Source organism: Tachyglossus aculeatus, chromosome X2 (assembly GCF_015852505.1).
Source record: "Tachyglossus aculeatus isolate mTacAcu1 chromosome X2, mTacAcu1.pri, whole genome shotgun sequence".
NCBI classification, from domain to species: domain Eukaryota; kingdom Metazoa; phylum Chordata; class Mammalia; order Monotremata; family Tachyglossidae; genus Tachyglossus; species Tachyglossus aculeatus.
In genome coordinates, this window is record NC_052100.1 from 23,250,068 (window position 1) to 23,263,970 (window position 13,903).

General features: G+C 41.5%; 1 protein-coding gene across 4 annotated transcripts in view; it reads right to left on the reverse strand.

Annotated features, from left to right (window-relative positions):
• Positions 1-13,903, reverse strand: part of LOC119949368 — a 40,036-nt gene that overhangs the window by 8,716 nt on the left and 17,417 nt on the right. For all 4 annotated transcript variants that reach the window (XM_038771092.1, XM_038771091.1, XM_038771093.1 and 1 more), the window contains 5 exons: positions 8,129-8,209; positions 7,108-7,244; positions 3,894-4,013; positions 2,093-2,132; positions 419-449 (listed from right to left, as the gene is read on the reverse strand). In XM_038771092.1, coding sequence (XP_038627020.1) covers positions 419-449; positions 2,093-2,132; positions 3,894-4,013; positions 7,108-7,244; positions 8,129-8,209 — 409 coding nt within the window. The remainder of the gene's footprint in view (positions 1-418; positions 450-2,092; positions 2,133-3,893; positions 4,014-7,107; positions 7,245-8,128; positions 8,210-13,903) is intronic.

Here is a 13,903-nt window from a genome sequence, read left to right on the forward strand (position 1 = left end):
TATCCATGTCCCCATTCTGCGCTGGTTTCCTATTCTTTTCATCCAGCACTGTGAACAACTGGACAGAGCTTCATCTGAAGCCAATTATAATATTACACCAACAAGCACTGTACTCTTTTTGCCAAAAATCCTGAAATGGTTCTAGCCCAAACTCCTTTCGACCTTGGATCTTATGTGGCAAATCAAAAACAAATTCTCCAAAGATCAGAAAAGACTGCAATACAAAGGGCAACATTACTAAAACATATGTCACTCCCACTCATCTGTTCCACTAAAAACAATGGTTAAATACAATTTCAGTGATTAATGGTTTGTAATTTAAATTACAATTGTACAGCATCATTTATTTTTTGGATGTTCCTCATGTGCACTACATATTCATTTTAAGTCTTCCATACAGTTGATTTGATCCCCATACCTTGTCCTTTTTTTGCCAGAGACCTGGGTGCCTAGAATTAAAAAGAAGAGAACACATTCAATATCTCCTGGTCATTATTTCATTTATGGCAGGAACTCTGTGGGTATCCAATATATTTTTCCAACAACCTTTATACAGAGGGGCTAGAAATGATTAAAATCAGTTTATAAACTAGATTTTTAACTGAAAAACAAAAAGGAAATAATGTAACCAGGGTTATACAGTAAGTCAGTGACAGACCTGAAGCAAGAACCCTGATTTTCTACCTTCTAGCTTAATTCTTTACCCCCAGATATCGTGATCAGATGATTCTTGGGGTTCGGCCACCCAAAAAGCCTATGGTGCTATAGTCTCATGCCACACAGGCACATCACCAAATTTCTCAACTATTGACAAAATTGTTTTTGATACTAATCTAGAGAGAGTCTCACTTTCTAAAGTTGATTCTGCCAAACCAATCAGAATTTTAACTAAATAATCTATTGGCTGATATCTATAAAGATATACATTTGAATGGAAAAATATCAGGGAGAGCTATCCACAAGGGTGGGTCAAAGCACTATATGTGAATGGCTTCGCTTTTTGAAAAGTGTGATGTGTAATAGATGACAACCACAACATGTATTCACAAAGACTGTCCTTTGGCCCGTGTCTGCTGCTGCTAATGGCAGTGCCAAGAACTTATTTTATTTCTACTGTGCCTTCTGCTGAACTCCCAATAATTTTTTTCCAAAACATAATTCAGAAACTTCTGCATTTTCTATAGTTATCTACATTCTTCTCAATAAAGCTGCATCGTTTCAATCTAGTAAATTCGATTTCAATCTAAGAATCTAGTAAACTGTGCCTTTATCCTATGTGTTGTTGAATACGGCCTGCATGGGATGCTAACGAAAATAAGTGACACTTTGGTCAGTCCAAATCTTGCAGATAATACACTATAGCTGCTTGGACTATACCCTGCCCACTCAGGTCTGCTAAACCACATACTCCTCCCCCTTTGCAAACACTTTTATAAATGCCATCTCACTCCACAAGATATAATTCCTTCTAATACCCTGGTCATCCCACAATTCCCTAATCACTCCCATTTTATGGATCTGGGGTTACTGATTTAGGATCACGTTTTCTTAAAGAAACATGTTGTCATGAAGTGTACAATCAACCAGAATCTTTTGCAGCAATGCCTGTTAAAATGTGCATTCATAATGCCTACTGTTTTAGGTGTGCGTTTTGCAAATTTGTTGGCTAATCACATGCTCTCTAAGCAAGCTCTGCATGGTTTTCTGGTGTTTCCAGTACTATCTTGATGTTTTATGTGACAGCAAAGCCACTAAAGCTCCATCCCATTACAAGCCTATAATACGGGTAGGGACAATGCCCACATATAGTTTCATAAATCTGGAAATTCAAGAGCTTTTAAAAATGATTGATGAATATTTTTAAACTTTGCATAAGTATTGGAAATAAGATGGGCCCACGCAAAATTTGAAAAAAAAAAAATCTCATCTCAAACAAGGATATTCAATCTGCTCTGGTTATTAGACCAAAAAAAAACCAACAAAGTAAAAAAACACCTCAAAAGCTCACACGTTACTCCTGCAATCCAAATTAAAGGTTATTCCATATTCAGTTTCTTTTTTTTACTCTAATAAATTAAAAAAAAAAACTTACACGAACTAACTGATGTACCAGACTTGGCATAATCTTCAGTCTAAAAAACAAAAATGGGTTCAGTTTTGTGTTTTTGTTAAACAAAATTGAACTGCTATAAGAAAACGTCACAAATAAATTTTGACACTGGGGGAAAATAAGAGTGAGCGTTTAACCTTTAAAATCTAAACACACATATCAATGCATAAACATTTCTGAATAAATTCCAAGGAAGTGAACCCAGTAAGTAAATGACTACATCAAATTCATTTCCTGGAATTATTGTCATTTCTATAGAAATTGCATCAAAAATCAATATTGGCATTTGCCAATACTTTTAAATTCTGAGTTTCCCACAGTTATGAAATCTCAGACTAACCCTTAAGGACATACATTCATATTTTATACAGAATACCAAGAGGATTCATGGCCGCTTCCTAAAATTCAAAAATTTTCAAGAATGGAAGAAGCTAAATCTCAGAATTTCTAGATTTACATTGTATCTTTCAAGTTAAACACGGTGACCTCAGAGCAGGGTCCAACTACCATGGTGGACATCGGGGCATTCGTCCAGGGATCTATAGGATGAAAGCTACACTTCTTGCTTTTTCCCAGAAAAAGGAGCAGGGCTGAATTAAGGTCTCCATGGGTCCCAGGGCTATTCGGTTTTGAGAACCCCCTCCCACCACACACGACAAGCTACATCATTCCCTAATGCTGCACATGGTGCAATGTCATGTCACTACATCATGCCATTCCTCCTCCTCTACCCCGAAAAAGCAGCCACTCCACTGGTGCTCCCAGCCTTCAAGGAAACAGGATGGGGTAATCTGGGCAGCGGCATCAGAGAACAGGCCGGACAGCATCTGGGCTCAAATCTGATCTTCCCCTGCCCCTTCTCAGCTCATCACAGACCCATTCCTTCCTCCATGTGGGGAAGGGAGCTCCTTCTTCTACCTCACTGGCCCATGGAGTGAACTGAATCACCCAGGCCTCAAACACAGCTGGGTAGCTGGGGATGGGTGGCCTTTTGCCTCCCCAGCTCTGCTGAGGGGAAAGGAGGAGGCTTGCGCACTGGAAGTCTCTAGGGTAATGATTTTCACCACCGGAGATCAAAACTCTTCACTCTGTCTGAATAGCTCACTTTTCTCACTTGTGCGACATCACCCTCTCAGTCCCTTGTGGCAGGGAAACCACTCTGAGCACAGCCATGGGAGCGTCTTGGCTCAGAGGATATAAGGCGGGGATGAAGTTGAGCTGGAGAAATGAAAAATGGTTGCCACACACACTCGGTGTCAGAGGGAGTAGGGGTGGTTGGGATTCAGGTGGCAGGGACTGCAGGTCAGTTCCACTGCTGACCCTTCTGATGTGCATGTGCGGCAGCTATCTTAGTAAAGCCCAGCACAGACTCCATAACACTTTGGTACAGGCTTCATTTTAAAATGTCCCAAGTAGCAGCTATTTGGTTTTTGGGTTGGTTTCGGAATGGTCGAGAGGCATCTTTATATTTTGAAACAGCTTTGGGTAGCAATTCCCTTATCCTGTCACCCTGGGGCTCCAGTCAAAGCCCCTTCAACCTCTGACCAAGCCCATAGCAATGTAAATCATGATATCACCAATTCCTAGAAACCTTGCCTCTGGAGCTTGTGAATGGCAAAGAAAACAAGTTATAGGGAACTTGCTGCCCTGTTGAGTGGAAGCAGCCAACTTTCCTAAATGGTACACATTTGAGAAATATTTAAATTTAGAAAACTTCCCAGCTGGCAGATAATTGCTACAATCCTTACCAGTCGCACCGTGCTTTTTAAGACACCTCGCTTACCATGTACATCTTTAAACCTTCTTTCTTCTCTACTTCTTGGGCTAACTGTCTGAGGTATTTAACTCTGTCCTCCTTCGCAAATGGTGTACCAGTCTTTATCATTTTAGGAAAGGTTTTGGTCTGTCAGAGAGATAAGAGGGAGTTTAAAACTACTGTTCCAAATTTAATTAGGCAGACATTTCAATCTTAGTTCCACTGTTTTTGGATTTTTTAAAAAGTGTTGCCTCATATTACCACAGCAGTAAACCAAAAAATATTCAAAATTGTTCAGTCGGGTCCCCTTGGCAGAATTACACCACAGGGCCCCTCATGTTGCATATACATGGACTATGACCACAAGTGCTACCTACTCTTATTTCTCTCCTCTGGTCAGCCTTATCCCAATTTGACCACAATGTAGTGAGCCTGTTCTATGCTCCATTATTGCTTGTCCTCCCTCTAGGTTCCACCTTTCTTCTCTATGAATCTTCTTCTCTCTCTCAAATTTACTGAGCATTTACTGTGTGCACTAAGCGCTTGGGAGAGTACAACAGAGTTGGTAGACACGTTCCCTGACCACAACGAGCTAACAGTCTAGATGGGGATATAGACTAATATAAATTACAGAGATGTACATAGGTGCAGTGGGACCAAAGGAGTGGTGAATACGGTGCAAGGGTGACACAGAAGGGAGAGGGAAGAGGAAATGAGGGGTGGGGGGCTGGGGGGCTGGGGACTCCAAATAGTCAATCGTATTTACTGAGTGCTTATTTTGTGCACAGCACTGTACAAAGCACTTGGGAGAGTACAATAACACAGGCATTCCCTGCCCAAAATAAGCTTACAATCTATAGAGGGGGAGACAAACATTAACATAAGCATTTCTGGTGATTCCCACTCTACTCCCCCATCTTGATGTATTTTCTTTCCCTGTCACTCCCCCACCTCTGGTTTTGTTCAGATATTTTTCTTCCTCCCATTTTCCCTTCCTCGTTTCATGGTAGGGGCTCAGGGGCAAAATAAACAACTGATGGACTGCAATTTTCCGCAGCAGGGGAGGAAATGACCATGTGAGTCCTCCAGTGAGCGTAAGTAGGACAGGAACGGAGGAGGGAGTTCACAGCCCTGAGGCAGACAGTAGCTCTCAGAGGGTAAAGAAAAAAAAGCTAGTTTTCCCTGACCACAGTTACAGATTTTTGTTTCTCTGCATCCTTCCTGAGCCACTTTGCTAATGTTTATGCCCTGTTCTATCGTGCTTCCTGCTCCCAAAAGGGAAGAGAAGGAAGAAAGGAAGTTTGCTGCTAGTGCAGGAAGAGGCATTAGATTAGAAAATACAAGACATTTAAAGTCACTTCAAGTGTGTCCTTATGTCCTGTAAATCAAAACAGTGCATTTTAGCAACTATTTATTGCATGCACACCTAAAAGCTTATAGGGAAAGAAACCTGCTGAAAATTCTCACAATGATGACGATAATAGCGGAGTCTTCAGGACAAAGAGTCTGCACAAGGGAACTGTTCATCATCATCAATGGCATTTATTGAGCACTTGCCATGTCCAGATCACTGTATTAAGTGCTTGGGAGAGCACAACAGCCCTCTACAGTGTAAATTCCTTGTGGACAGAGAAAGGCTACAGCCTAATGCAAATTACATGCTGCAGTACTGTGGGCCAACAGGTGGCCATTTCACTCTTTGGCATCCATGTTAGCCAGCTATTTTTCAAGATTCCTTCTGGGCCGGTTCGCCTATAGCAAGATGCCCCTTTCCAGCATGTATTCATCTACTTTTGTTTCACCCCATGCACCACAGAGAAAAGTGGGCTTGGTTAATATACATCTGACTCCCTTTCCCCCTCTCCCATAACTGCTTTATTAGGAGAGTAGGGCTGTCCCAGCTAGAGCTGAACCAGAGCAGCTTCAGTCTGCATCTTCAACAGGCTTAGCAGCCCTGGAATAACTGCCATGATATAGCTAATAAATGGCAACTGATCTTTATCATTAAGCAGAGGCCAAAAGGGAACCAGGGAGAGCTGGGTGAGATAAATACCATATACTTATGATGACTAATCACAAGACTAAAACAGGAAGAACTCAGACAAGGCAGAAAGACTGAATGAGGCTGGTAAAAAAAAAAATGAATAAAGCTTCAGGGTCCTGGTACTAAAACAATAGTACACGCAAGTCAACTGGCACACCTAGAGAAATACCTGCTTGCATGCTGATGCATCAACTACTTAATAGTACATCTGTATATACAGGTTGTTAAATGTAGCACCAAAACTGGCCAATGTTCATGCTGTGGGATTTATGCTAGCAATGCCATTTGTATGTTAATTAGGGGGATCAGGAGAGATTAATTTCACAAACCCAGAATATGTAAGATAACAATTATCATAAAAAAGCTCAATGAAAGTTAAGCACTTATTATGTGCCAAGCATACCATCCCATCCCATCCCCTTCATATAAAGAGTTAATCTTGGTGTGGGACAGGGAAGGAAGATGACGGAGGAGGCCATCCCCAACCCCCCCCCCCCCCCCCCCACACACACACCACACACTTAGGCCTATTCCCTTGAATTCCCTTTGGCCAAAGTGGGTTAGAGGTGATCTGTAAGCTGGGAAATGGGGAGGTAGGAAAGAAGAGATGGCAGTCGCACCACTAAGTTTAAAAAGTGAAAGGAAAAAACCAAAAACCAGGCTGGTTACTTGGGCCAGTCTGGGCAAAGGGAGGAAAGTGGTGAATGTTAGTACATCGTTTCACCTACACACTCTCCCTTCTGCATCACCTACAGACTCCACAGGCTGCTTTAGTCTGGACAGTAGCTAGATATAAGTGCTTAGTACAGTGCTCTGCACACAGTTAAGTGCTTCATAAATATGACTGAATGAATGAATGAATGTGTCCAATGCCTAGAGCAAGGGTCACATCTGAAGCAAGTACAAGAATCAAAGACCCTTCCCCTCCCCCAGAACTGAATCCCAACGATGTTGATGAAAAATAAAATTGTTAACCAAAGATCATTCAGCCTTTACTCTAGGAAGGGCATTAGTTACCAAAAAAAAAAAAAAACCCCACAACACTTTGGTTGCATCATTTCAAGTTAACCTACATCTCAAATTCTTTGTCATTTTCTGTGGCCCGTTTTTTACAAGCATCACTTAGGGAGAGGGGATTAAGTTCTGCTAAATGTCTACTTAAGGGAAGGTGGTGAAACTTGAAATGAATTTACTTACAATGTATGCTTTCCTGTGTTTAAAGCCACTTAGATGTTCTATCATTGGAGCCATTTCTGTGTTGAATTCGCAGAGTTTGCATTCATAATGCGGCTCTTTCCTCCCAGCAAATCTGATTTCAACCACATGTTCCAAACCTGTAAAAGTGAAGAGAAATTTAAAATTGCTGCAAAATCCATTTTCCCTACCAAAGAATAAGATATCAGTCTTCAGGTGTTAGCACTACAAACAACGACAAAACCCCCCTCATCCTAAAATGCAGTGATGACGGTCTGAAGGACTGTTATGGGAATCAGGTTATCAGCTTAAATTCATCTGTATATTTGTCCTGTTACAGGGATCCACAAACCCCGCTAGAGCCCAGTTTTAGAGGGTTTCATGTTGCAGAGGAGGAAAAAAAGGAAAAGTACATCAGAGGTGGAAAAAGGAAAAGGAACTTTCAAGTTTTAGCCAGGCTTTCTAAGAGGATGGGGGATAGGAGATGACAGGAAGAAGGAACTGAACGGTATCTTTGGGGCTAAAAGGAACTTCAGTGACGTATGGATCAAAAACGTCTTAATCATTTGCTACCATCCTGCAGATTTTACAGAAGGCGGGGGGGAATCAAAATTTAATAGTTTAGATGAAGAGGAATAGGAAAAAGTGAATCCCCCCTAGATGCTTTGCCTTAGGACACTAAGAGGCTTCATTATTTATGTCTACCCAATTCTTCTTTTGCATTCCCCAAATGGCTACCTCAAAAATGCCAGGGAAAGGACAGGTTGATCAATGGGGTGATTTACACTGAGACGGGAGACAAGTTAAGACAACCAGGTGTGGGAAAAGATGAATGGAGAGATGGATTATCTTCCAGTCTGATGATAGAGCCAATCTATCTTGGACTTACCATATTAGGCTTGGTTTGGGAGCCAGTTTGGCATTTGATTCTTACACAAAAGTTTAAGAACAGTAGATTCTGTATTTTTACTCAACAATTGAAGATACCATTTCTTCTGATCATACACTATGCATAAAAACATACCAATTAGCGGTTCTTCTCTCTTAGGATCATACATTAAATCCTTCAAGCTCCTGATGTCTTTAGTGAGCTTCCGCTTAAGCGCTGTAAAAAAAAAGAAAAGAAAATTACACAAAAACCTCATTTAACCAAAAATGTTTTCCAAGTAGTGTCTGCACTTTCCACTTAAGGCTGCCAAACAATTTCTGAAACTGCTGATTTTCAGTCACAACTTTCTCCCGCTTCCTTTGGATCGAATTATTCTTTTACATAACACTCCCACAAACACACACCATATATTTGTTAGTATGGAGCGTATGACTTGTCTAAGGAGCAACAAAAGGCTGCCCTAAAGACAACTTTAACTTTCAGTACTACTCCAAGTTTGACTGGACCTGACTGAATACCAGAGCTCACTAGAAGATCTGGATATGAACCACTTGCACAAAAGTACCTTTTAAAAAAAAATATCAACCAGCAGTGTTCTTTTTCAATAAAAAAGGGTCCCAAAATATCTACTTATGGTCTGAGACTGGTTGTGTGACTAGGGAGACGGGGGGTAAGATTTCTCCCTAATTTTGTTCCCTCAGATGAGGGAACACTTTGAGCAAGTGGCTCCGGTGGCAGGATCCTTCCACTGATCTTTCGTAGTTCTAGGTGCCTACTTTCCTGTGCTGGCAGCCGAATGTTTCCCATCAGTTAAGAAAAAGGAGTCAGTGAGGAAAAAAAAAATTATAGGCACACCAGTCCCCTTGCCAATCATTTTTTCCACATATAGATATGAATTTTTAGCATATCAAAATTATTTCCCAGATCTGTCCCATCTCTTCTACCCTAGTTCAAATCCTCAACTGCACTAGCACTAGCTCGTCTTACCTGTCTCCATGTTATATGCTTGGATCATCTTGCTAAAATGTCATTATCAGCATATATCCCTTCCCAACAAAACTTCCACTGGCAACCCATTTCTCTCTGCATCACACATGGATTTAAGACTCCTCAGCTTGCAGTATCCTCCCCCTACCTCACCCCCCAAGTTAACTTTCTAATTGTCCCATGTTACTCTGATGTCTGACCCAGTGTTCAGGCCTTCACCCCTGCATGGAATTCCCTCCCCCATTCAAATTTGACAAGTCATGGCCCTCAACTTCAAATCCCCCAGAAAAGTTACCTCCACACACTAATCCCTACCTCCCTGGTCATGTCATCCTTTCGTCCTCCTTAGCCCTCAAGTGCCTATCTGTTTATTTAATTGTCCACCTGGGTAATCATTTGTATTCAAGTTTACTCCTGTTCCTATTACATCTTTGCCATTTTTACCTGCTTGCCTGCCCCATTAGACTACAGGTTCCTCAAAGACGGAGGCTATGCTATATCTCACTTCTACTGTATGTTCTCAAATGCCTACAACGGTCCTCTGCATACATGAAGCCCCCAGTACACAGCTCTGCACACAAAAGGTGCAAAATAAATACAGGTGAAGAACATATACAGCATAAGGGAGGGATGTGTGCATAAAGAAGGGTGGTGCCTTGAGTCCGGAGAGCTTCTAGGATGTGGGATCAGTGAGTTGAAATCATATTATTTCACCACTCTTCTTACAGACCTACTGACAAGAGTGCAGGAAATTCTGGCTTGGATTAAGAGGATTATGGGGGTGGAAAGATGACAAAGGAAGGAATTAACCTCTCAGGAGCGCCTAAAGCAGGGGGGAAAAGGTGGAGGAATTGGCCCTTGCCAAAGAAGATACTGCAGACCTAGGAAAAGGGAGCGGAATCTTGATTTAGGAACCAGAGCGTCCTGCTTTGTCACGATAGGCTATCATAACCACTGGGTTGCAGAGTCCTCACAGAGTCCTTAGAAAGAAAAGCTTGTGAAGTATAGCTGGGAACCTAACCCTTAACCCGTCTTTAACTATGTAGAAATAGCTCACTTAACACAACTTTTTCATAACACACTCAGTGAAAAGTGAGGAACAGCTGCATCATTCTCTAGTGGGTGAAGAGGTAAACCACAGGAAGGTTCTTTATGCAAGAAAAATACAGATAAACTATCACAGTTGCACAGAGATATATAGGCACACACAAAAACTATCACAACGAAAAGCATATTTACATTACATTCTCTGCCCATTACAATGTAATCCTAAAATCAAGTATTCTGATTTGCCTCACCCCCAATTACAATACTAACCCAACTCACGAAATAAAATGGAGCACAGAAATGACTTAATATCATCTCGGAAACCAATAAATGGCTGGCAACCAAGTTAACGTACTAGACCTGAATATGTTCTAACTTGTACCATCTGGAATGGGTTTAAGAAAATTGAACAATGAATTAAATATCACATATCAATATTACACAGTTCATTTTCCATAATGGTGTTGACTGAAAGCGAGCCAGGTGCCTTTTCTGTTATCTTTAGGTTGATCTTTCCTGGTGCAATCCTGTTTTGCATGCAGCTCCGAGATCAGAGCTGCAGGCAGAACTGCAGCTCCACATCAGGCCTTACACACCGAAAGACAACACGGTTTGTGAAATGAAAAATTTAGGGGAAAATGTTTTCATTTCGAAACCTAGATGGGTCTGGGGATCCAGAGTATTTTGTGAAATGGCAAATGCAGGGATGTCTACATCTCTGGCAACTAGAACAGTGCCATCTATCTGTGGAGCAACTTGATCATGAAGTTGCAGCTTTGGTGCTATGTAAACTTGGCACAAGGGAATGTTGGCCAATATTACTCCAGAGTGCCAAAGGCATGCCTGGATCAGCTATACATATATATGTATATATATATATATTATTGCAACTGCCGAGCTAGCAATCATCCATTCCAGATTATCTAGCTCAATTTCTTCACAGAAGTTCAGTACCTTCTGTGTCATTTTGCCTACTCTCACAGATGACTTTAAACAGGCCAATGATGCCATGCCACTTGCTGACCATAAAAAAGGCCAGCAAAAAAGGTCAGTGCCAGGATTATCTACCACAGAGAACAACATTTTCCATTTCAATTTTAGGCTTGACACCAGATTGAAAGGCATCAAGTTGTTTCTCCATTCATTTCTCAAATCGCCTCCTTCCAAAAGGGAACTCTGGAAATAAGGCAGGACCTGGCAAGAATGGCACACCAAAAATGGCTCTTTGGAGAAGCGGCCTTACTGCCGTTAGTATAAAAACAGAGCAGACTACACTGTTTGCATCAGTGTGGGCCTTATTCTCCTCCAGGGATTTTCACTAGCAATAAAGGCCGTGAGGCCATTTAACGTTGTTGGCTTCCACTCACGTAGCAATTCCAGAAATTCAGGATGGAAAGCTGTCTGAAACACTGAGTGGAGACAGACAAGTTCTCCATCTGTCAAACTGAACCTGGGACTCGATCAGCCTTGGCTCAGTCTGCGAAAGACATTCACAATGACAACAGAGCAAATCTGTGCCTCAGCAGGTTAAGACGACGATTTTTTGAAGCTGCGTTTAAACAAGTGCAGCTTTGTTGATCTTTGTCTCTGCTCCAATGAATAGTCTTCAACATAACTGGTCACTTTTCAAACAAACTGATCACCTCCCATCTGTCTACTCTATCGCTGGCTAGAAATGTAGTAGACATTTGAAAACAATAATTGAACTGTTTGGACTATCAAAACAGTTGCCAACACATGGCACGATCTTTCTTATAGAATTCTGAAATGCATTCAGAAAGGGGCTTGATGTTCACAGCCTTCATGTTTTCCGATCTTTACTAATTTAAGGGAGAAAAATTGTTGCCAGCAACTACCATGGCATCCTCTTGTCTTCAAATCAGTGAGACAAGAATGTACTGCCTGAAGAACTAGGCTTCATAACTCAAACACATCTCTTACTGAGACTCTTCGGAATCTTTTTCGAAGAGGGTGTAGTTCTTCTTTAAAGAGACAGTTTCTATTCAAATAGGCTCAATTCTTCATTTTGTGGATTTCCTTTCCTTAATCGGGAAGATGAATTGCAAGTGAAATAAGTTTAGGATGAGGGATGAAACTTGAAAGCACGAGTTTCAAATGTTATTGCCATGAATAGCATCTGGGTTGAGGTCTCTGGGGGCAGGGCTGTGAATTTTAGAAAATTGAAGATCTTTTTCCTTGGTTCAAGCCTGGACACTTTTTGGGACTTAGAGTGAATCCTTTGAAATGGAATACTATTTTACCAGGAAAAACTGCAGAACTCATTGTGGGCAGGGAAGGTGTCTGTTTATTTTTATATTGTACTCTCTCAAGCGCTTAGTACAGTGTTTTGCACACAGTAAGTGCTCAATAAATACAACTGAATAAATTCTTTTGGTAGTGGACTGTGAGCTCTGTGGGCAGGGAACTGATTTACCAACTCTTATACTGTACTCTCCCAAGTGCTTAGTACAGTGCTCTGCACAGTTAAGTACTCAATAAATGTCTTTGATACAGCTCATGTAAACAGAAAATATCCTAATTTTCTGCAGTTACTATTTCCCCAGTTGGATAGCTAAAGCTCTTTCCCCCCCCCCTCCTTCAGGGCTAGCTGACTGCATGATTTTTTTTGCCCTACCACAGTGTCATCTGGGCGAAATGAGAAGGAATGTTTTCCATTCAGAACTGTGACTGAGTCAATTGGGCAATAAAGGGATTAAAGGTCACAGTTTTATGCAGCACCGTTCTGAATTTTGGGGACCAAAGTGCATTTAAGCCTTGTGCCTCTTCGAGTGGGGAAGAGGGCATGGAATTGGCCACTGCTGCTGGTCTCCCACCCCTCCCCATCAAATTTAGAAAAGGAGTCACGCCCGAAGGAAGGAATGGAATGGAGGGCATTTTTTTGGAGAGGTGGGTGAAAATTTAGGCAGGCAAGTATGTTTTTTAAAAAAAGTTGTCATGGCTGCTTTTATGGCACAAGTAAAAACTCTGTTAACCAAGACAAAGGGGACTGAGACTAATCTGGATTCTTTCTATAATGGTATTTGTTAAGTGCTCACTATGTGCCAGGCACTGTACTAAGCACTGGGGTAGACAGAAGCTAATCAGGTTGGACACAGCCCATGTCCCACAGGGGACTCCTTGCCCTAATTCCCATTTTACAAATGAGGTAACTAAGGCACAGAGAAGGTAAGCAACTTGCTCGAGGTCACACAACTGACAAATGGAAGAGCTAGGATTAGAACCCAGGTCCTTCTGACTCCCAAGTCCATGCTTGGACTCCACATATAGCCAGTGTAGCTTACCATTTATTGTATCTAGTTTTCCCTTCTGCGTCAACTGTGAATTTGGACCTGTGGGCTACGGATGGACATCAGGTATCTGCCTCATCCTCTACCCCACTGTACTTATGTACATATCTGTAAATTATATATTATGAATTAATTCCTATTAATGTCTGTCTCCCTCTCTAGACTGTAAGCTTATTGTGGACAGGGAACGTGTCTACCAACTCTGCTGTATTATACTCTAAGTGCTTAGTACAGTGCTCTGTACACAGGAAGAGCCCAATAAATACCACTGATATGGATATCAATGAACAGAATTCCAGTACTTTCAAGTTTAAATTTAGATCTACTGGACAAGTACAGGCAGCCTAGAAAAATCTGGATGACTAAGGTTTCTGGACAACTGGAGTTTGAATGAGTTTTCCTGAATCTTCACAAATTTCATCTTTCTCCCTCAGTCTCAGCAGAGATACCTCCCTGCACCAATAGTCTACCTTGTCCAGTGCATTATAAAACACCAAACTACTCTGAAACCAAAGGTAGCAGACCCCAAGATAAGACCCCCATAATCTAAAGCTTCAGACTGTACAAT